We start from the raw sequence: 24288 nt of genomic DNA on the forward strand, positions 1-24288 counted from the left end.
GTGATGCTTGTGTAAAAATCACGTTCTCAATACAAAAAAGAACTATATACAAAATCATACAAACAGGTTTCAGTGTAAGAAAGTGGAGGAGGAGGAGGAGGGGAAGTAATAAGTAGGAGGTTAGGGGAGATAAGTGTGTGTGTGTGTGTGTGTGTGTGTGTTTGTGTGTGTGTTTGTGTGCTTGAGTATACAGTATATGTGTAAAACAGGTCTTTAATTCTGTGTGTTTGTGTGCATGTGTGTGTGTGTGTATGTGTGTTGTCCAGCAGAGGGAAACGTTACACAGCACAGTGACGGTATTATAGTCAAGATACCAACAACACAGAGTAGAGAAATAAACAGAGGCTGTAAAAAGATGCGGTCCGGTGTGGAGAAGAGGAGGGCGAATAAAAACATGGGTCGGAGGGGAGTGTGCAAATCAAAATCAGCAAAACTGTCACGCCACGTGTACGACAGTAGCGCTTATGGCAACCACACCATATATACACATCGATAAATAAAATCTATCCATAAAATCTCCTCGGAAATTAATCACAATAATTACATGAGCTGGCCAGTCTGTAGTCGACACTTTGAAAGAAAATCTCGGTGAGAATCTTTTTCCAAACTTCCAGTGTGATCGATGCCACTCCAAGCCATTCAAAAGTGAAATGAAAAAGAAAAAAGAAAAAAAAGTCTGTTGGCATCACGTAAATGATCGAGTGTTCGGTATGAAGGCTCATTGTCCCAAAAGATGTAGAAAACAAAAGAAAGGGTTTGCTCCTGAATGCGATGCACTTTACTTGGCTCGCTGTCGTGCCACCTGCAGTCGGAGCTTGTCTCTGGCTTTGTCTTAACAAATCTATTTGTATTTCATGTCAGTTTGGCAAAGCTGAAGACAAAAAAATAAAGAAGATAGCCAAGTGAAGATGTCTGTACTTTCATCCTGTTTGCTTTTGTCTGGTGCTTCTGCTGAGCGATATGAAACGGATCCTTTGATCTGAGTAAACCTCATGCAGAGCTGACTAGGGCCCTGCTACTCAGACGACTGTGTGTGTGTGTGTGTGTGTGTGTGTGTTTGTGTGTGTGTGTGTTTGTGTGTGTGTGTATTTACCTGCATGCGTGTGTGAATGTGCATGTGTATGTGTTAGAGAGAGAGAAAGTGAAAGAAGGACAGCAAGAGAGAAAGAGAAGCAAAGAAAGTAAGAGTGAGAGAGTATGTGTCAGTGTATGTCTATGTCTATCTGTGCGTGTGTGTGTGTGTGTGTGTGTGTGTGTGTGTGTATTGGTCCAACATGGCAACCCCCTGACAGCAGACACCAGAGCTGCGACCTGGGAGTCAGTGGACAGAGTTTTCAGCAAGACGGCTGGCGTTCAGGATGTGGCTCCTTCAAACAGGAATGAAAACTCATTCATAGAGTTGAAAAAAAAAAAAGGAGAAGATTCTCAGCGGTTGCACTTTGAGGTTTGTTTTTGTTTTCCTCTCACTGCGCACCACTGAAGATGAAACGTCGGCTTATCGGTGAGCTTGATACTTCACGTGATCGAGTTTATACAAAAACAAGTTAGCGATACAAACAAAAAAGTCTTTGAAAAAAAAAGCATAATCAAAAAGAAAAGAAAGAAAAAGAGATGTACCTGACACTGTACTGAATGTTCAGCTTGGGAGCTGTGAAAGTCTCGTTACTTTACTGGGAGTCCAGCAAAGAGAAAGTCTTTGTAGAGTTCACCTATCGGTTCCCCGGGGGTTTGGGCTTGGGAAAGGGGCGAAGGGAATGGTCTGTGTGTGTGTGTGTGTGTGTGTGTGTGTGTGTGCATATGTATATGAGTGTACAGTGCTGTACTGTGCTGTGCTGTGTGTATCAGGAGAGGTCTAGACCTGCGTAGAATAGGAGCGGTGCAGCGTTGCGTATCGCCCAGCCGGATGGGCGGCGCAGTGGGGCGAGTGCTGCTCGGGCTGGTCTAGACTTCGCTGGAAATGGAGCGAGACGGTATGAGGACATCGGGGGTGGCGGGGAACCGATAGGGCTGATGGTCATGTGATCTCGGTGAATGGAGATCCCCGCGGAGTCTGCAGGGGAGAGAGCGGAGTGAGAAAGAGAGAGAACGGGGGGAAGAGAGGAGGTGAAGGAAAAGAGAAAAGTGAAGAAAGAATAATCAAGAGCGATGTCCGGGGGGGAGGAGGAGGAGGGGAGAGGATGACAGATCGGAGAGGAGGCGGGGTGTACGGTGCGAGGATTTGAGAGGACCGAAACAGAAATAAGGCAACGAAAGGGAGGGATAGTGAGGCGAGTGAGAGAGAGAGAGAGCCAAAAAAGAGTTAAAGTTGGTTAGAATGGTTGAACGTAGGTGTTGTAGGGTGGGGAGGAGGAGGAAAGTGCGGGATGCTGGAGGAGAGTGAGGGAAAGGGGAACAGATTGAGAGAAGAGGCAAGGTGGGAGACAGGGGAAAAGAGGCAATCAGGTGAGGGTTAGTGAGGGCGACAGACCACAGAGGACACAAGACATTTCAGACAAAACATCTTAACTTCTCCTTAAAGACTAACTAAACCCCAAACCCAAATCTGTGTGAAGCCTGATGTCTAATGGCAAAAGGCATGCTACTGAAATGACCATCTGCTATTGGCTGATCTTGACATCACCTGGCACCAAAGATCAGCCAATTACAGATGGCAATTTCAGTAGCATGCTTTTTACCACTAGATGTCAGGCTTTACACAGATCTGGGTTTGGGGTTGTTACTCTTTAAATGTTTGCTGCAGCATTCCTGCTACACTGCTGCTCCACCCCAGAGAGGAATCATTTAGAAAATGCTGCAGTACTGATGAAGAATAGATGCAACTGATGGGACGTCTGCAATGGCTACAACTTCATAGTATTATTTCCTTTACTGCTGATTCTTTAAGGCCTCAGCTGAATTCACAGTTTTCCTCCAGCCAACTGCTTTCCATTATATCACAGTGTTTCCTAAGGATGGTAAATTACACCTCAGGTGTGTCAGCCAAACTGCTGACTCGCTTCAAAGAGATAAGTGACTTTCTAAACCCCCGATAACGGGGAAATGTGCAACACTGTAGAGTTTAGGAGCAAGGAAGCGCCTCTTCCCCGAGCAAGCATTCACACTAGGATCCGTTCTATCCTCTGGCTGGAGTATAATCACGGCTCATTTCACACCTACAGGACAAATCTCATTTGTGCTGTTATCAGCCTACAACAGGGTTTGGGTACGCAGGGGTTTAGGGGGATTCAGTCGGGTGCTTTTGTTGGGGTTTTGGGGGTGCGGGAGGGGCGGCTTTGGGTATGCGTGCGAGGGGACATCCATCTTTCAGATTGGAGGGGAATGGAGGACGACGGATTCAGGTAAGGGACAAGGGGTGTGTATCCCATGGCCCTTTTGTGAGTGTAGCCCTGCCTCACACCCACCCCCGCCCCTTACCTGAGGGCCACTTAACTTTTCGAGTGGACTCTCCACACAGGGCAGCGTCACCATGGGCATGCCCAGCACGGACTCAGGGCGTTGGGGCCGTGGCGCAGGGGGAGGAGGCTGCATCTGCTGGAAGTTGTTGATCACACAAGTCACCTGGAGTAAAGAGACCAGGGGGAAGAGATAGACAGAGGCAGAAGGAGAGGGAGAGACAGGGAGAAGGTTAGAGAGGAAGAATAAAACAAGGGAAAGGGGCAACATTTATCTCTGCTTACACCAGCTGTACCCTCTTCTCATCAAAGGGTCCGTCCAGCGTTGCAAGAACTCAAACATTCCTCCATGTCTTCCTTTTCCCTTCCATTCCTCCACCCCCCCCCCACCCCCACCCCTCCCTTCTTCTCCCTCCTCACCAGAAACACAGCGATGGCTCCCCCGGTGAAGAAGCCTGCCAGGACGTCGGCCCAGTGGTTGCGGTACTCGGCCACCCGGACCACACCCACTAGCATGGCCAGGCAAAGCAGGGTCAGGCTGACCGTGGGCTTGGTCAGCCGCGTGCCTTTGGTCCTGAACACCAGCGTCACGTACATCTGGAGAAAGGCGTAAAGAAAGGCACACACACCAACAAACACAGGTAGCACGCGGGTACGCAGGCACACAAACATGCGTGCACATAAACACACAGGGAACTTACTGTAGATGAGAATACTGATTGATTTATTTATTGTTGTATCATTATTTTACAACCCTACTAGGTTTTCCAGATAGAATTGGACCTCCAAATGATTGTTGCCTACCAAAGAGGCTGATATGTAGATGTGACTGGTGGCTAGTGTCAATTTCCCTTATAGTTAAAGCCGCACTAGGCAACTTTGTACTTTGACGGCCCCAAGTGGCAGTGGGAGAGAACTGAATTTCTGAAAGTTTGAAGGACTTCATTAGCTAGAAATCAAGTAATCGTCGGACCTAAATTTCTTCTTCTTAGAGGCTGGTTAAAGGTGAAGATGGTGAACAATAATCTTTTCGCAGCAGGTTCAACCATCATTGGTAAGTCCAGCTTTCTCTTGATGGACCAGCCACTCACTGCTGTTTAGGAGCAAGTTTTACATTTCTCTTAAGTCTTGATTTGTCACTCCCTGTGCATTGAGAAGATTTAGGCTGATAAGACAGGTGTATTTTTACATTAAAATCTTGTCTAGTGCAGGTTTAATCTGAAACCCCCTCAAATTTCTGGCACGCATTCACGCACAGAGACTTCACATAGAATTGAATCTTCCTCACCACCTATAGAGTGTGCTGATAAAGCAAAAGCCGCCACCTTCAGCGTGCTCCAACCTACCACTGTGTATACTGCGGAGTAGACGCTGAGTGCCGCGTCCTTGGAGGGGAAGGACTTGCGCGCCGTCATGACGACCAGCGGGTTCCCGGTGCAGGCGCGGCGCTCTGTGATGTACTGCATGGTGGACTGGCAGCCCAGGGCCGTGTAGTTGGGTCGGCACGCAGACAGGAAGTGAGGCGTCTGGTTTCCCGTCACCACCTGGCCGGCGTTGGCGAAGATGGTGGTGGTGAACAGGCCGAAGGCATAGACGCCTGAGAAGCAGACAAAGAGTAGGGAGGAGTCGGGGTGGGGGGGTGGAGAGGGGATGGAGTGAGAGAAGGAGTGATATAAAAGAGAAAAAGGCAGAGCATAGTTACAGATAGAGAGAAAGAGCGATGTAAGACTACCTAAACTAAACAGCACTAGATTTTTTCCCCCCTAAAATAGCCCCAACACATTATTATCAGCTGGGGTGTGAAATTGCAACAGAAGCCTTCACCTCAACTGATTCAGCTGAATATGCAAATCTGCGGGCCATTTAATATTCATAACAGTGTTATCTGCCATCATCTTAAAATGTCTTACCACAAGATTATACCGCAATTTATCATCCAATTAGCATCTACATGTAAATGCTTTGGTTTACAAACTCTAAAGGGTAACAGGTCGCATCCAGGTACACTGCTTACAATTCAACCTTTTCTTTAATGTACCTAGGAAGCGTATGATGCGTCTCAGCAGGGGGTTGAAGTAGCAGCAGTCTGCAGTGACAATGGTCTTCTCCTGGGTTCCCTCTGCCTTGGTGAAGAAAGCACACATTTCTCCAACCAGGATCTGCACACACAAAGGAGCAAAAACAGAACTGGTGATTATCTCTATTACGGCAAACTTTTCCACACACACACACACACACACACACACACACTACATTTTTGATGATACAGAGAAAACCGTATGTACCGTATAACAGTATGTGGTCATCGAAACTTTTAATAACAATAATAATGAAATATTTTATTGATCTGCCTAGGGAAATTCTCTTTTTATGGCTCACCCCCCAGGAATTTCCCCAGGAAGATCAATAAAGTATTTCGTTATTATTATTAAAAGTGTACATACAAGCCACCTTGCCCTCTGGTTTAAGGATGGTCTCCTTACTCACTTACAGACTCACTTACCTTACTCACTCCTTACACTTATAAATACTAGAAGAATCACAGGTCCGCACGCATATATATTAGTTTAACTCTTTAATTCATGACAAACGTTTCGCCACAAATTACATATGAGATAAACTAATACATATGAGTGTGGACCTGTGATTCTTCTATTGACATAATTGGTCTACACTCCACGGACTATATTGGAGTAATGCGTGTGGTATTGCAGTAATCTACCCTTCTAAATACTGGCAAGAAGCATCAACAGTAACTTATATTATATTACTTTATATAATATGTGATTGCTTTGGTTAAGTCTGGTGACAGTTGAACGGTAGTTGCCGAAACATGTGTGTTTAAGCTATTTGACTAGCACAGGCAGGAGTAAATAGCACTGACATGCAGGCAGATATGGCACCAATAAGATACTATTAAGCCTAAGCATAAAAGATGCTGATTATCACTATCAAATATTCCCCACAGGGTGACTCGCATTAAGGAGGAAGGCAATGATCTCAGTACTCATTTATCTCAAACAAGTTCCAATATTACACTCAGCCAGCTCTACATACTGTAGGAGAATTATTTGCCCACAGTGAAGTCCCCAGCTCAGCCATGAACCTCTGGCATGGCTGCCTCTGCGCTGCTCAGTTTTTAGCATGACTAATGGTCTCAGCTCACATTCCAAATTAATCTAATTAGATACCTTAATCATCATCTGTTTTATTAACAGTGGACTCCCTGGCTGTGGTCAGAGAGAGATGTAAATTCACTGCTGTCTGGGGATTTCTGTGATTAAAAACAGCAATTATTGCTGCTGGAAGCGCACTGTTTCATTCGTCTCTTTGTGAGGAGCATCAGGCTTGTGTCGGAGGGTTCAGCCAGGTGACTATGCTCCATTTAGTCCCTGTGAGTCTGAACAGCAGTGCCACTCCAGACTGATGATTGCTTCATTGAGAGACTCAAACTGTGAGACTCATCTGTCTGAGGGCCTATGGCACTCAAAGACGCTGGCACAAACAAGGACTTGGCTCTCTTCGATGAATAACTACCCAGGACGGTACTGCGCTTAATCTTAAAACATGTCGAAAATTTCCATCCTCTTCAGCGCTCTGACAGTGGGACCCACTTTAACGATGACCGTGTTCCACAAACCCATCAACCTCATTCCTCCTCTTTCCATATTTAACATAATCCCCGATTTATCACCCACAGTGACGATGTCTGGGGCGCTGTCTGAGGAGAGAGAGAGCGGAAGAGAATGAAAGAGATGAAAAGAGAGGCAGACAGAGAGAGAAAGACAGAGAAACAGAAACAGAAAGAGAAACAGGAAGGGGGACAGAAAAAGAGAAGGCCAGAGACAGAGAGATGAAAATGATCATGTTTCAGTCCAGTTTCATTTTTCAGGGTGTTTAGCGGTGGGTCCAGTCAAGTCGAATGAGCTAATAGCATGCAGAGGCCCGGTCAATGCAGCAGTGCTGTGAAGTGTGTGCCCAACCCAGTTCCCTCTTCCATTAGCGAAGCACAATCCCACTGGGTTTGGCACAAACAGTTCCATGGCGACCCTCTAAACACTGATATGAGCCATTAAATCAAAGCTGAGGGAGTTTAATCAGCGGCATCAAATAGGAGATGTTAGAGCTGCCGTCACACTTTGGACAACCAGTTAAGGGGCTGTTAAAACGCAGCAAGGTGACTGTTTCCATGGGGACCGCCGGTCTGTAGTATGCATGAAGGCATTGAGCATGTGTATACCATGTGAATGCGTGATTGTTGAGGTTGCATGCTGTCACTCACGGACAAGTGCTCTCAAACACGTTGCCTGTTTTCTACTAAATGCTGTAAAGCAGTGGGTGGGAGGATTTTCGGAAGCGCCTAGTAGTGCTAATACCACACCAGCCCTCTTTGCGCAGTACTCTACTGCTAATCACTGTGAATAGATCATCTTTGAATTTATGATAGGCCTCCGTTATAAACAGAGTACAGGGGTGAGGGAGAGACAGAGAGATAGAGAAAGAAAAAGAAATTGAGAAAGAACGATAAAGACAGAATAGGAGAAAAAGTATGAGAGGGATGTGAAAGAGTGAGAGGAGGAGAGAGCGAGCATTTCGGTAAAGTTGAAGAATAAGGAAAGGAGCGGAAAGAGCGGAGATGTGTGGGAAAAGTAAGAAAGTGATGGGGTTAGGGGTAATACTGTAGAAATGAATTATTCATGCCTGGATGCCATCCATGTGAATCATGTAGCGCATTATTTCAACCAACGTCTTTAAATTATCTCCCTCGGCTGCGGCAGGATGCGCTCCGGCTCCCCGCTCCTGTCCTTACCGCTCCTTCAAGGATTCACCGTTAAACATAACGACGCTGTCGCTGTAGTTTAGGGAGGACAGCGTTGTAATTCCTTGAAATTAAAGTGCCTGTCCAATCTACAAACTGACAATGCAGAAGTATTATGATGCACCTAGGGAACATGCCGCTCCAGACGCAGGATTTGGGGGGCAGAACTAATGCTGTGTCATAGTAGGATGAGCTTCAAGACTGGGAAGGAGTGAGGGTGAGAGAAGGCCTGGACTTCACCCTCGTCCTCTGCTGAATCTGATATGAGGGATTAACTGGAGGTTGTGGCTTGTTCATAGGAGTCTCTGTGCATGTGTGTGTATGTGAGTGTGCGCACACATGGCTTCATGAGTATAGAATACATTTTTGTCCTTACGAGGCAGCTGGAAGACTCTGCTCTGCGTGTGTAAGTAATCAGATCTTGATTTGTGTCAGTGGGTATTAGAATAATGCGAGCGTGCACGCAGACTTGCACTGTCTATGAACGCGCGTCTATCAGAAGACAATAACCGGGGATGTTCTAAATAGAGTGATGAGACGAAGGGAAAGGAGCGTAGCGGTGGAGGAAGGGCAGAGGGAGGAAGGGAACGAAAAGGGCGAAAAGAAGAGGGGGGAAGAAAAGAGAGAGGGAGAGAGGCAGGCATGAGAAGAATAGTTAGAAAAGATTATAGTTACACACAGAGAGACAGCTGAAAAAAATTGATTTATGCTTGTTCCCTACTTGAAGATCCATCCAAACCACCTATTTTTTAATTGTTGGTAAACCTGTTTGCCTCTCATCATGTTACTCAAGTCGCCTTTTATATATCTGGCCGTTTCCACTGTCAGACCATAAAAAACATAAGAATTAATTGCCATGTAATGCTGTCAGGCATAAAGGGAGACTGCCAGCATCACTTGTGAGTACAAGTACCTGGATGACCCCTTTGCAGCTGTGAGAGTTAGTCAAGAGACAGGACAGGCAAACAGGGAGTGCAGCAGATAAAACACAGCCCAGGGTGTTATCATTGTGTGGTAATGATGTCAATAAAGCTGCGAGAGACACACCAAGCACCCTGGAATCAGCCTGCATGATGGCACTGCAGCAGAGCAGTGAGATTGCAACTCAGATTGCAGCCATTAGCACACACTTCTGCAGATACTCATGGGCTGCCAAGACACAACGGTGCGCTAAATGTGCATGCAAACACACACACACACACACACACACACACACGTTTCACACACCACCCCTTCTCAGCAACTGACTTTGTTATCTCCATAACACAAGCTGATGAAAGAGCTAAATGAATGTTAGAAGACATCAGATGGATACATACTATCCATGTCCTGCAAAAACTGGATGTCCTCATTTCTGTAGCAAGTGATATTAGACAGTAATAAAGGAGAATGTATCGTAAATTATGAGCCATTCTACAAAATTTACCAATGGTACAAGAAGGATTGAGAGAGGGTCATTATATAAATAAATCTTTATCCAAAAGTGGCACTCAAAAATTTTATAGATCTTGAAGATTTTTGACAGCTGACAATGTCCTCCATTAATCTTTTATGGCCTTGGATAGTTGGGTATGTAAGCATAACAATTCATAATTTACCAAGAAGACTTGGCTATTTAGAGATACTGTACAAGGTCTCTGTTGGACAATAAGGACATGAAGGCTGATGGATGATTCACTTCGATCCAACAAAGAACGCATTAAAAACCTGAAATGAGCAAAACTGCCCCCACATCTGCTCTCGTCAATCATCCAATCCCAATCTCTATTCCAGAAGAGCCGTCTTACTTACTGAGCAGAGGTTTTTCCTGCATAACCTCCACCGAGTTTATGATGGTCTACAGAGTGCAGCTCAAGCCTGTGCACAGGTGTGTTGATGCGAGACCTGGCCCAAAAGCCTGCGAGCCTGTTACCTCTCCACAGTGGTTGATTTGTTCAAATTTAACAAGGATGGGTTGGAGGTAAAGCGTTGTTTTCTCCCAAATAAGGGGACAATGACATGCTTTAGTTCCACTCTTAAATTGCCCCTTGCCTCTCAACAACCTTAAGCAGTGAACACTGCAGATGGGAAGAAACATTATCATCCACAATAAGCATCGTATTTACAGCAGAAACCCTTTGTCCCGGGATATTTAGTCTTTCTCCGGCACCCAAAGCGTAATAGCGCTCTTGTAATGCGCGGACCCGCCACAGACAGGCCCAGACCCATTTCTGTGAAACACAGCTCCGCAGCCATAAGACCTAATGTTTCTGACAAGATTGGGAAGGCTATTCATGTGTAAAGTACAAAGAGATGCCTAGCTGTCACTAGCATCCCATTATCTGTCATCATCTACAGCGACCTCAATCTCCTCGGTGCGCTGGGTATGTGAGATTCGCGCTAATGGATGATACGAGAGACACTGCACATGTCCGGGTGCATCAGGATCACCATCACCTTTACTCACACGTAGGTTACACCAGGATTTTGACTATATGGAATGGGTGCCGACAACAAACATTACTAACTGAAAATACAGACAGAATACAGATGAATCCGCCCCTTGTATAGTGAACACTGGTTTGTCAAAACTGTTCATAGCTGGCCAGTCCCGCTAAAACACGTGATTCAATCCACTGACCTGATAAAGAATGAAGATGTAGACTGAGAAGAGAACATGATCTTTATCTTGGATGGATGAGCATGCAATATAGAAATGCATACACGCATGTATAAGGCATGTACACACATTCACATGAAACGCGCTGCATAAACAAATATGGATGCATGTGCTTTTGCAGAAACACACCCACTCATGCGCCACATCGCACACAGATGTATGCACACAAACTGGCACACAACAATGCCCTCATTCCAACAAACAATATTAATGTGTGATTGCACATCTTCACCAGAGTTAGCCTGCTGAGAATATTCTGCCCGGGCGCCGAAACATTTGTTTTGTTGTATCGTGCCATTATGCGCTAAGGAGCGTGGATGTATTCCATCTTATAGCAGAAAAAACCTCTTTACCATTGTGTTGCATCACCCTTCTCTCATCCCTCGCTTTCTCCCTCATCTCTCTTTTCCTCTGCCTTTCACCTTTTATCTTTTTTTTTTCCATTAGCGGAAAAAGTAGGTTATATCTCCCGCTCTTTGTCTTGCCGTTCCTTTTTTTGTCCTGCTCCATTTCATGCTCCCCTTTTCCAAATCTGCTCTGTTAAATTCCCCCAAAGTCTGTCATTCTCTGTCTCCGTTTCTCTTTCTCTCTCTCTCTCTCTCTCCCCTTTAACATGTTCAGCTAACGACCCTCTATTTTGTGATCCTCTTGATCACAGAGGAGGAAATGGTTCTTTTGGGCTGCTTCTTTTGGGGGAGCGTACCTGGGACCTTCCAATCACAGGACAGTGACCACTAACCACTGTCCCACCTTGACACACACTGATTCATTCACCTGTTTTTGCCACCTTCATTCATCACATCCTAACTCAGTCCCTTCCCCTCTTGGCTCTCATCTTTGTTTGATAAATGTTAGGTAGGAAGACCCCCTGGATCCCAGACAAGTGGAGGGACTCATAAACAAAGATATGACTCAGAGAAACAAACACGCAGCAACAGCACTCGAACCGAATTAGGTCTCGCAGCTCATCCAAATTGCAAACGCACTAATTACGAACAGGAAAAAAAAGACGGAGAGAGGAGAGGGAAAAGGGAAAAGGGAAAGGAGGGGAGAGGAGCAAAACAACAAACAGGAAATGAGACAGATGCGTACGCGCAAGAGGGCGAAGTAATTGCAGGTACAGCGATGTTGAACCAACCAGAATCAAGTAAATTCTCCTTTTTCAGATGCGAGCTCAAGCGCTCACAGCCCCACACAGGGCCTGAAAACACAGAAAATGGTGCAGTGGCCAAGCGCAAAAGACGGGGGAAAAGGGTGGAATAATTGGGATGCACCCCTGGAGTGGATGCAGATTGGGCATTGCCATTTGTCAGAGATCTCGGAGGTGCTGAGTGAAGCGTGGCATTCCACCAGCCGCGCAGGACCCCCGAGGTGTCTCCCCTCTCTGCCTGACTGAAAAGGGATCAAAGCTAAGAAGCTGAAATGACAAGTACTGTTCAGCCTAATCTCATTTCACAGGAGTGTGTGACTTCTGCTGAAACCGCCAGATAGGCTACAGGAAGGCACACACACACACACACACGCACTCTCTCTCTCTATCTCTCTCTCTCTCTCACACACACACACACACACACACATACACACACTCTCTCTCTCCCTCTCTCTCCATAGGCTGCATAGCCAATCAGGTTGATGCAACAACAGCCCCAGGCCTACCAGGCAAATGGTACATGGAGCTTACTGAGGCAGCCTAAACCTATCTACAGAGGGAAAGAAAGAGGGAGAGAGAGGGAGAGAGAGAGAGAGAGAGAGAGGTTTGAACCTTCGGGACTTCAGGGAGACACGGCGACAAGAGGGAGAAAGGTGACAGATGGGGAAGAGGGGATTGTTTGATGATGCGAACATCAGAATCGTTGGGTGATGCAATCTCCTGCGATGGCACTGGGTAGAGTGATTATCATGGGGAAGAGTTAGATCAGAGCTGCAATTGTGTTCCAGGCAGAGCAGGGACTGTGAAGAAGACTGTGGTAAATTATCCCCCTGTATGGATATCACCACCGCAGATAGGTGGAGCAGATACAGCATCATGGAAGCCTACTTTAATGTGTGGCGAAGCAAACTAAATTTTCCCCTTCCTTCTATGAATAGGATCCCTATCTGTATCTCTTGGGGTTTTCTCTCGAAGCAGTGACGCTGATTTCATCTTCTCTCTTGAATTGTTTTCCTGTGAAATGTGATGGGTAGCGAGCTTTTGTTTTGAATAAATAATTTCCGCTCCCTCTCCCTGTTTTGTAAATTCATTTTCTCCCTTTCTCCACATGCCATATCTCATTCATATATTATCCCCGCTTACTCCACATTTTCCTCCCATTCTCCATCTCTCTCTCTCTCTCTCCCTCTCTCTCCCTTCCTGTCCTCTCCATCCCAGAGTGAAGAACAGAAGTCGAGGGACAAAAGTGAGAAAGCCTTCACCCAAGCACATATGCTCCCATGGCAGCTAGTGTCACAGCAACCAACGCCCCCCCCCTCTCCCACCATGGAGGCCACCCTGCCATCTGTCTCATTAACCTGGGTTAGCGGCATACTGGTCTGCTGTGTGTGTGTGTGTGTATGTATGTGTGTAGGTCTGTGTTTTAAAATGAGAGAAAGGGGGAGAAGGGGATGCAATAAGAGAGAAAGGGGAAGGGACAGTGAGTGAGTGTGTGAGAGAGAGAGAGAGAGACAGAGAGAGAGAGAGAGTGAGTGAGAGCGAGAGAGAGAGAGAAAGGGAAGGCATTGATCCATGTCTGTGCAATTGTACATAAATGTGTACGTGTATGCAGGTTTTTTTGGGGGTTTTTTTTTTTGGGGGGGGGGGGGGTGAGGTCATGGTTACCCTGGGGAAGGAGGAAGGACAGTTCACTTGCTCCCCTGGGTGAGGCACGGTACAATTTGATGTCAGCCCACTGACATTATGACTGAGGATCTGAGGCTGCTGACAGGCAGCCTCTGTGAGGGGTCAACACAGCCAGCAGACACTGAGGGCTGTGCAGCATCCACACTGCTGCAGCAGTGAGCTCATGAGGAAATATGCAGGTATACAGTAGAGCGACCTATTTCATATATATAATACATAGATATAATTTGAATTACATGTCTGACAACACTAAATGCATTGAACAGCAGTCTAGGTGGGTCTGAAAAAGCAGACACTTAAGTCACTTAAGTTGATTATTGTAAGTTGCTCTGGACAAATGATGTAATGTAATGAAATGTAATGAATTGGAAATGGTATAACCATCAACCTAATTACCATTGACTTGTATTGGAGGCTGGGGGTAGTGGTGGAAACAGTACTAGAATGTCCTACTCAAGTAGAAGTACTGTTACTTTGCTGATATTTTACTTAAGTAGAAGTAAATGTACTGAAGTAGCGTGTTTAAAATGTACTCAGAGTAAAAGGTACCGAGTCACTTTTTGGAAAAGAGAACATTGTTAGATGTGATCTTTCCATCTCTCCCATCCCCCAGAGGACAGAGTTCAAGCTTGATTATTTTAATTGGAAAATTTGGAAATTACAAAATAAATTACACAAACAACGTAAAGCCAGATTACTCTTCTCACTATGAATGATCCAGTTTCTGTTGCTTATGGAGAGACAAAAATAGTTAAGCAAAAGTAAAATTACTGACTTTAAAAAATACTCCAAGTAAAAAGTACACCAAAAAGCTACAGTAACATGAGTAAATTAATAATTTAGTAATTAGTTACTTCCACCCTTGGGTGGGGGATACAGTACAGCATGTTGGTACTGTATTGTGTTGTGTGTATAGACTACATCCACATCAGTCCGGCCCTTGACTGTAACACTGGGATCACCTGGAATTCCACTGGATGTATCAGATACTGGATATTGGAATCGGAGACATTACTGCCTGCTCTGTAGATCACGACAGCAATAACACAAGGCTAAAAAACGTAATGGTAAGACAAGAAACAGATTGATTCCTTTAAGTGATGTTATCCCTTGCTGAGATCCAACAGTCAAGCGTCTTAGCAGCCACAGGGAGTAGAGAAGGAGTAAAGCGCATCACTGCATAGGACATTTTTTTCCCCCACCTACTTATTATGCTAAATATTCACCCGATTGATAAAATCATTTCTCGCCGCATGTGCCTTTTATCCCAATATTTGACTCCTCTGATGTAAAAACCACTCCATCTCTCTTACATCTGAGCAAACGAGCAGGATGTGGAGCGGAGGAGCAGAAAGTGCTCCTGCCTGGTTGGTCTCCGCTTGCCAGTCTCAGAGTGACGATTAGCACTCCAGCCACAGTCGCTAGTTAACGGAACAGACATGCTGAGAAGCCCCGTCAGTTCTCACATGAAAAGTGCTAATTGGAAGGTGAGGCAAAGAGGGGTGTGAGGAGAGGTCATAGAGGGGAAGACGTAAATAGTTGGAAAAGGTAGAGGAGGTGATGAGGAGGGTGGGGGCAATATGGAGAAGTCAGGGATAGGGGGAGATGGGCAAAGCTTAACTCTGTTTACCCTCTGTTTTATGTGTGAAATAGAGTTTATCCTAATTTTTAAGTTGGTGTAAATCTCTTTGTAATACATCACACACAGTAAATGGTATCAGATTGATGTAAATTAGATGAAAATAGGATGCTTCCAAGAAAAGAAAAAAATCCCATTCAGAAATACAATTGTTTTCTTGTTTATACAGGTGGATGTGAATCACTGAAAATAATCGTTTCTTCAGAATTTTTAGCGACCTAAAAGGGCCCATAATCCGATACCCTGTCTTTACCCATCTCTTATTTCCCACTATTTCTTCCATTTATCGCCATGACTGGCAAAGTGGATGAGATACATGGGAGTGAAGAATGGGGAAGGGAGTGGAGAAAGGACAGGCGACAAAGCTGAGGAGATGGAAGTGTGAGGAATACACAGTCGAGGGACATAAGACTGTCAGACAGAGTAAAGTCACCACAGCTACTGTTGAGAGAACGCTCAGAGCTGCGGTTGTAAAAACACTTGACTTATCACACCATAAAGCTGAGAGCTCAGTTTCAAGTTTGAAGACTACTGCTGTGGGACCAGGAGTTGGGTAGTAACAGAATACTTGTGACAGTGTTATGCATTTTAAATAAAAATGAATGAATGTAACTGTATTCCCATTATGTTTACGTTACCTAAAAAAGAATGTATTCTGATTACAGAGAGGTTTTTGAACTGTATACTGTGCTGCTGCGTGTAAAAAAGTGTAAAAAAAAAACACTCAAAGGTGGAGTGGAGGCTGCTATGCTGCAGTATCACACACACACACACACACACACACACACACACACACACACACACACACACACACACACATACCAGTATTGAGGTAGAGCTGCTCATTAGGATTCAAGATGAAACCAAAGCCCAATCTGGAGATCCATGTCTTTATCCATACAGTGATTAGAAGGGAATTACCTATCACTCCTGGGGATTCAACACAACGTTTGCATTTCAACACGCTACTCAACACACTTTCAACATACAGCACACTCATGTGAACATTCCCTAGACACGGAAGAAGGTCACAAGATGTAGACAGACCGCTAGAAACAGACAGAAAGGCAAAACTGATGAAAGGACAGATTTACAGATGAACTGACACACGCACACACTCGGACACACACACACTTGTGCACACACGCACACACATATACACTGATGCGCGCACACTGTCAGATTTAATCTGAGCTAGATAAGTTAATTCATCCTAGACTTAACTGGCTTACAAGCTCCATTAGGCAAACTTTCAAGATGCCCTAAAATTGAACCAAAATCCAGTGTGTGTGTGTGTGTGTGTGTGTGTGTGTGTGTGTGTGTGTGTGTGTGTGGTGTGTGTGTGTGTGTGTGTGTGGAGAAGTTCCAGCATTATTGTGGACACAGCAGTTGCCTTGGGGTAAAAGCTGACAGTATTCTACCGGCATTAAAATATGCATAAAAAGGCAGCTGGATTTTTTAAAGTTCACTTGTTTTCTACCTTAAGACATATATATAATATATATATATATGTGTTATGTCAAATGTTAGTTAAGCAGATCTAAGTTCTTTAAATGCAAACACAGCAGTGTGTGACTTCCTGTGATGGTTCATGGCACTTCAGGGTGTTTCCAGTAAGAGTCATTGAATTGTACTGAATTTCAGCTCAGTTTAGCTACATTAATCATCACACTCCCATTGTGATGATTTGATACTAGAATGTTGGTCTGATGTCAGAATGCTATTTGTAGAACGCTGTCCTGGTGTCAGAATGCTGTCCTGATGTCAGAATGCTATGGTAGCATGTTGGTCTTATGTCACAATGTTGTCCTGATGTCAGAATGCTATGGTAGCATGTTGCCCTGATGACAGAATACTATTGGCAACATGCTGGTCTTATGTCACAATGCTGTTCTGATGTCAGAATGCTATTGGTAGAATGCTGGTCTGATGTCAGCATGCTGGTCTGATGTCAGAATTCCAATGCTAGATTGTTGCACTGTTGTCATGTGAAAACCTCATAACTCCACTTTTCACATTTTAACTTCAATCAAATGAGTAAATGGAGTCCAAAGCCCATTGGAGAAATACTTGGTCGTCAAGCTGAAAACAAGGCTATTTTCTTAATTCCTGAACAGTTGACATTTTGGAGATTTGATGGATTTGGAGGTTGTCACTGACAGCAGCGACTGGTCTGATGTTAGAATGCTAAATGATAGAATGCTGGTCTGATGGGTTAGGGTTAGATATAGACATAGAATGTGGACCAACATTTGACTGGTGACTACCGAAGTCAGTGAGATTTGGGGTAAAAGCTCCAATACTTAGCCTGTTAAGGCAGTACAAATGTCTCTTATCTGGATAAAAAGATGTTAACTGCCACCATCAACTGTACTAACTAAAAGGAATACACATATACTGTCCTGTTAAGTAAAGTCAGCAAAAGGCACATATACAGAAATGTAGAAATGTGACCAGTGTCAAGTCCCCTCTCTTCTGCTTCAGTCTCCAAGCGGTGGATTGGTTCCTTACACTGAGACTTAAAAAAGTGATTGATGACTTTAATTAGAAGTTGGGACCCTACTGGGAGCTGACAGAGAGCTAGAGTGCCCTCTGTTGGTCTTGGAGGACTCTGGCACTAACCCAAATACACTGGTGGCTGGTACCTTAGGAGACCCAGCCAGGCAGGGTCTCTATTTATGTTCTCAATTCTAAAACCCAAGCCTACAATTCCAGTCTCTTGTTTGGATTGTGTAGCAGACTGATAGACTGATTTTTTGTATTCAACTCTACATCTGTATCTCTATATCTGTATTTATAAAGACACACAGATATGTCTTCTTACATCAAAAGACAGTCAAATTGTTCCAAATAGAATGCTAAATATATCTCATAGTTCAAAACCCCCTCACCTATCCCCATAAAAGGTCAGAACTCTTCTTTGTATAGATGTATATATATATATATATATATATATATATGTTCTGCAGCCACTTTATCGCCAGCAGCTAAGCACTGATTTGCTGCTGCTCTGTACAAAAAGAGATCAAGCACCTCTGAAACCAAAGGGTGAGGCATATTTGTACCAGATTGGCACTACCGCAGAGGGAGTGAGTGTCGTGATTTACCTCCCTGCTTGTTACACACACCAAGGCCTCTGTCAGACCAGGTTAGGACAGACTAGCTGGTGTAAGTAATGTGCTCTGACCCAGGCCAACTTCCACTATAATTTACCCTCAGCTAGGGCAGCTTTAAAGGTCTGCTTGGCTTGGATTAGTAAACTAACTCAGTGTGATGTAGTTCAGCTACTGTATATATCTTCTATGTTATATTGTAATGTAGTGATGGTGCAGGATTTATAATTACAGTGTAATAAACCTGGGCTCCTCTTTTTGTTATTATTACGCAGTAAACCCTTACTGCACTGAGCCAATATATATCATCTTTACTACTTCTACATATGGGTAAAGAGATGTGCACCTATTAGATTAGCAATCATGCACTTTATTTTGGTCTGATTTGGTTGTTAACATTGTCAACTCAATTGTTTTTTTCTGGGGGGGTGCACTGTGGCTGTCAGCCAAGCATGAACCACTGTACACTGTTCTTCATTACTATAACTCGCAACCTTCCTTGCCAGCAACTGCTGTCCTGTATGCTGGCCAGCTGGTTATGTGTCTGTTGTATTGTAAGCTGGTCGTGTCTCTGGTTTACTGGGACTATAAGCGCAGCCTGTTTTATGTCTGCGGTATGCTGTGGATATAATCTGGCCAGATTATTTGTCTGTTTTGTATTGTGTCAGTAAACTGGTGTTATCTGTGGTGCACTGTGGCTGTAGCCTGCTCTGTTTTTTGTCGGTGGTGTGTTGGGGATGTAAGCTGTTCAGGTTTGTGTCTGTGCTCAGAGTCAGTGCCAGGTGTTACGCATTTCACGCTCACTGCCTTCCGTCTCACTAGGGGCTCAACAGCTACTCTCTCGCTCGCTCGCTCTCTCTCTCTCTCTCTCTCTCTCTCTCTCACACACACACACACACATACACACACACACACACCAATACACGCCCCCCTTCAAATTGCCTTCCTTTGTGTTCATTGTCTCTTTTTCTCACCTATCATCGAGTTTTTCTTTTCAGACAGCATCTGCTGCCTGCCATTATCACTCTGTCTCCACTCTAACTTTTGCACTTTCTGCTTTCTCTATTATTTGTCTGTTTGATTGTTTCTCTTGTCTCTTGTCTTTTTCTATCTCTATCTCTTTCTGTATCTCTATCTCTGTCTCTCTCTTTTTCCCTATCTCTATCTCTGTCTCTTTCTCTGTCTCTCTTCTTCTGTTATGACCTGACTGCCCATGTCCATTACATCTCTGTGTGGTCTGAGCTGATCCCCGTCTGTCTCTGCTTTATCCACACACACAGCTCAGTCACACACACAGACACACACGCGCGTGCACACACACACCTGTCTGTAAAGGATGGAGGGGGTTACCTCCATGCAGCTCGTCAATCTGCTCACTATATCAGAGGTGCGGCAGAGGGAGGCACCAGAGATGATTCACCAAAACCACAGCCAAAACTCACAAATCATAGAAATTAGAAAACAGAACAACACGCTGTCTTACACCTTTACAGAATGCGCTCAGTGACAGGTCGGCAGACACAAGGAGTGTAAGAAGCAGCGACAGAAAACAATTCAAACGCACCGCCTCGGAATCAAACAAACACATGTTCAGTCGATACGTTAATAGCCAGCCACTCTCGCAACTTCTCACTTTCTATTAGAGCTCTCTCTGTCTCTTACCCACACACCCACAAACCTAGACACACGCACACACACACCTTTCTTTCGCAGCCTCACACGCCGTTCTGTCTTCCTCTGTAACTCCCACACAAACAAATACACACATGGTCCCGCATGCGTCTCATGCAACTCTTACCGTGAAGGTGGGGATGGCCGTGACGAGGGAGTAGATGAGGACCGGGGGGATCTTGCTGGTGTCGTCTGGGCCGGGGTAGGGCTTGGAGAAGGTCTTGTCGTAGCAGAAGAAGCCCTGGATGTGCACGGGGAACGTGTCCGTATACTCAAAGTAGTACGCCAGCAGAACCGTCCCAGCCATGATCACCAGCTGGAAATAGAACATTATCCCTCCGTTAGGCGGCCGGAAGATGAAAGGAGAAGAGGAGGGAGAGACGGAGGTGGAGGTGGAGGTGGCGGAGGAGGAGGAGAAGAAGGAGGAGGAGGAGAGGAAGAGGGGAGAGTCAAGTCCCAGTTCCCCTCAGCCACGGCGAGAGGCATAGGAGAGACAGACAGAGAGAGAGAGAGAGAGAGAGAGCCTGACCGGTGCAGCAGCTAGAGGCGGAGAGATAGAGAGGGAGAGAGAGAGAGAGAGAGAGGGAGAGAGAGAGAGAGAAGGAGCACGAGCAGGAAGAGAGAAAGGAAAATCTACGGGAGGAGGCTTCTCTCATCAGGGGATGAAAACGGGAATGAAAACAGAAAAAAAAAGAAAGAGGGTTCCGCGGCGCCACAAGCAGCAAAAACAAAGAATGGCAGAGTGTGAAACAGGGAGCAAGAGAAAGAGAGAGCGGTAGAGCAAGAGAGAGAGAGAGAGAGAGAGAGAGAGAGAGAGAGACAGGGAGAGAGAGAGGGAGGGAGAGAGAGGGGGAAGTGGGAGGGAGAGAAGGGGGGAGCTGCCTTTATGCTGCTGGCACTCATGAATCTACTACAGTTGAGCTGTGGGTGTATTTTTGGATATCGTGTGTGTGTGCGTGTGTGTGTGTGTGTGTGTGTGAGAGTGACTGTACAGTACATGAATGTGTGCGGTGAGAGCATGTGCTTTGGAGAGAGTGAATGCCATCATTAGTATCTTTAAAAGTGTGTTTTTTGCAGGCACATGGTCGTCATCACCAGCTGACTTCCCTAATGGAAAGTTACATTGACACATTATTTCTAGACTTATCATATCTGAACAAGGCAGAAAACAACAATGACACATACACACATTTAACATGATTATTGTTATAAGACAAAGTCCCCATGTAGTGCTCTATTCAGTGAGGTGGGACAGATCCTGTGCCATGACGCATTAGTGCTTGGATTTGTGAACAGTGTTAGATTATCACTTCAGTAGATGGTGCTAAATGAGCTTTGTGCAGGTCTCAGTGACACAAAGCCACACAGTGCACCATATTGGCACCGTGTGTGTGCCCTCATTTATCAAGGCACTGAGGGGTGACTAACACAGAGACACACATACACACACACACACACACACACATATACACGCACATACATACATAAAGGCAACGCATGCACAGTGACAAATTCATTAAAACTAATGAGAAAAAATGCATGTGTCTTTGACATTGATGGCTGGGTGAAAATAAAGGCAAACACAGTCAATTCTGTGCAAACAACAAAATATTTGCTCCTTGTTGCATTGCATTGTTATCGTCTAATAAACTTTGCACTGATCAGCATTTTCACCACTGTATTGACCTATAGATGCCCTGTCTGTTCTAATCAGCTGACACTTGTCTTCTTGATTGGTTGAATGGTGCTTTGTCATGTTGTTGTTGACAATGTTTTTCACACAGTGTCTGCAAACCCACTTATGGGACAATGAAGAATTGGATTGAATCAAATTGAACTGAAGTGAATTGAACTAAACTGCACTGTGCTGCATTACACTGCACTAATCTGAACTGAACTGCACTGAATTGAATTGAAGGATACAGAGGGGAGGCTGAGCGTGGCGGTTTGAAGCCCTCTGGGATGTTTTGCTTTGCCTCACATCACTCTGACCAGAGACACAGCTCTGCCCACATCTGTGACACCAACACACACACACACACACACACACACACAAATGCGACGCAAGTACGCAAACACACACTAACACACACGGAAGCGTGTACACACAAGTGCACGCACACAAAAAGTCACACATGAAAATAGGCCTCCATGTACACACACGTGAACACACAAGTATGCAGAAACACACACAGACACACACACACACACACACAAAGGGGCATACACACACGCGCACACACACATACACACAGGCACACAGTGGGATTGAAGTATTTATAAACAATGAGTGTTTTTGTTATTTTCCTTCTTTGTTTCAAACCATCTTCCATCTCTGCCTCCCTTGAGGGAGACGTGTTTTGCTATGTGCGGTTGTCATGGTGCAGATATGACTGGAGAATCAGGGTTGATAATATTCTGTATTTTTAGCGCTTCTGCACCAGATTTGTATTCGTAAAGAACAGTAATATTTCTGTAAAGGCAATGCTGATGTTACGCCTTCTGACCCTAAAGTAGAGCAGAAATCGAAAAAGCAATTATTACACATAACTGTGTCTCTGTGTGTATTTGTTTGTGTGTGTGTGTGTTGGGTGGGGTTACACACACGCCTGATGGGAGCTCTTTGGGTTTGCTTGGGGGGTTGATATGAGTAACTCATTTACTAATTTGTTTTACTTTTCATACTGTAGTGTTCCTCTATTTATCCAGCATGCTCTTACTGGCTCTGAGTTGTACTTGTGATTTCAAAACTAAAGGAACACCAGTAATTCATAGTGCTGCCTCAAAATCAACAACATAGTCTTTCAATGCATCTTTCTTGTATTCATTGTTTTAATTTGCCTGTTCATTTTGAATGAAGTGTGAAGAGCACTACTCCTGGTGAAGTATACATTATGGTATGTTTTATTTAAGGTATGTTTTAGTTTTACTGAATCAACAAGGCAAAAAGAGGGAAATGAAGTGGTAAACTAATATGAAAACTATGAACTGAAGTTGGTGCACCAGATAAGGTGGATAACAATTGATATGAACAAAAATATTTGCAGTGAAGTGTTGTTTCATGATTTATCTTCTAAAAAAAAATCTAGAAAATCTACAAAATTAACATTTCTCATGCCTAAATATTCCCTAAATTTCCTCTTCTTAGGCAGTTTTGATTCATCCCTTGCTGTTGCGGTGACAAGATTTCCCACCAGTGACCAGTGAGTCTGCATCTCAATTACGGGGAGCGGGACACCTTTCTACCTTGCGTGCTGAATCAGTCTCACCCTCTTGGCCAGACAAGACCTGGGTAAGGAGGTTGTGGATACACATTCATATTTCAAACCTCAAACGAGCGGTGAGCGTACAGATTAGCTGGTTTGCCGCCGTGTTGTTTCGGTTGCCAGCGTGACATGCTGTTGTCTCGCTGAACCTGTGATGCGGGTGACAGCAGCTTATTCACACCCTGACAACTCCCTTGCATCCGTCTGTCCCCCCCCCCCCCCCACCCCTGGCACTCCTTCACACTTTATCACTCTCTCTCACCTAGTGACTGCTGCACGCCTCCCTCTCTGTCACTCAGCCTTTTCTTTGTTCCTTTGTTTCGCTCGTTCGTACTTTTAGCGACTTTCACCGGTAATTCGACGGGACAGTTTATATCATGAACAGTAAGTGAAAAAGATAGGCCGCACATACAGAAAATAGCGATATTGAGGATGAAAAGCCAACCCGACCCATTTTAGTCCAGATCAATAGCGAAAAGAGCTGTGGCTTGTCAAGATGAAAGGTCACATTAAGACGGTTCACATTGAGAGCTGTCATAGGCTGCCTGTTAGAAGTGTGAGGAGGACCGAAGACTGACGAGTGTCTTCTTCTATTCTCAACCCGCTGAGGATGTCATCATCTCCCTGTGAACCCGCCTTCACGTCTTCCCTTTGAAAACAGACTTTTTACCTGCCACATTATCAACCTGTTATCCCGAAACCTCGCCTCATTACAGACTGACACACTGTTAAAAACCGGCTCAATTATTTCAGATATCAGGACATTTCGGAGGAGTTTCGCGGATTGCCGTGGGTGGGAGGAACAAAGCGCACGGGAAATTGTTTTTGCATTGATCTAAACGAGGCGCTAGGGAAAGTGCTCATCAGAGAGGAGAAGAGGAAGACTTGCCTGG

General features: G+C 44.9%; 1 protein-coding gene across 1 annotated transcript; it reads right to left on the bottom strand.

The window, feature by feature from the left end:
* Positions 1 to 1941: 1941 nt before the first annotated feature.
* On the bottom strand, positions 1942 to 20460 carry plppr2a (phospholipid phosphatase related 2a). Its single transcript, XM_071522225.1, has 6 exons — positions 20257 to 20460; positions 5431 to 5551; positions 4739 to 4989; positions 3813 to 3989; positions 3431 to 3558; positions 1942 to 2050 (listed from the first exon to the last, which is right to left on the bottom strand). The coding sequence occupies exons 1-6, from the start codon at positions 20458 to 20460 to the stop codon at positions 1942 to 1944; spliced, it is 990 nt and encodes a 329-aa protein (XP_071378326.1).
* Between the last annotated feature and the right edge of the window lie 3828 nt (positions 20461 to 24288).

The sequence above is a fragment of the Centroberyx affinis genome, unplaced genomic scaffold (genome assembly GCF_046629955.1).
Source record: "Centroberyx affinis isolate AG114_WGS23_722 - 3 ecotype Tasmania unplaced genomic scaffold, CSIRO-AGI_Caff_v1 ptg000968l_1, whole genome shotgun sequence".
In the NCBI taxonomy this organism is placed as follows: domain Eukaryota; kingdom Metazoa; phylum Chordata; class Actinopteri; order Beryciformes; family Berycidae; genus Centroberyx; species Centroberyx affinis.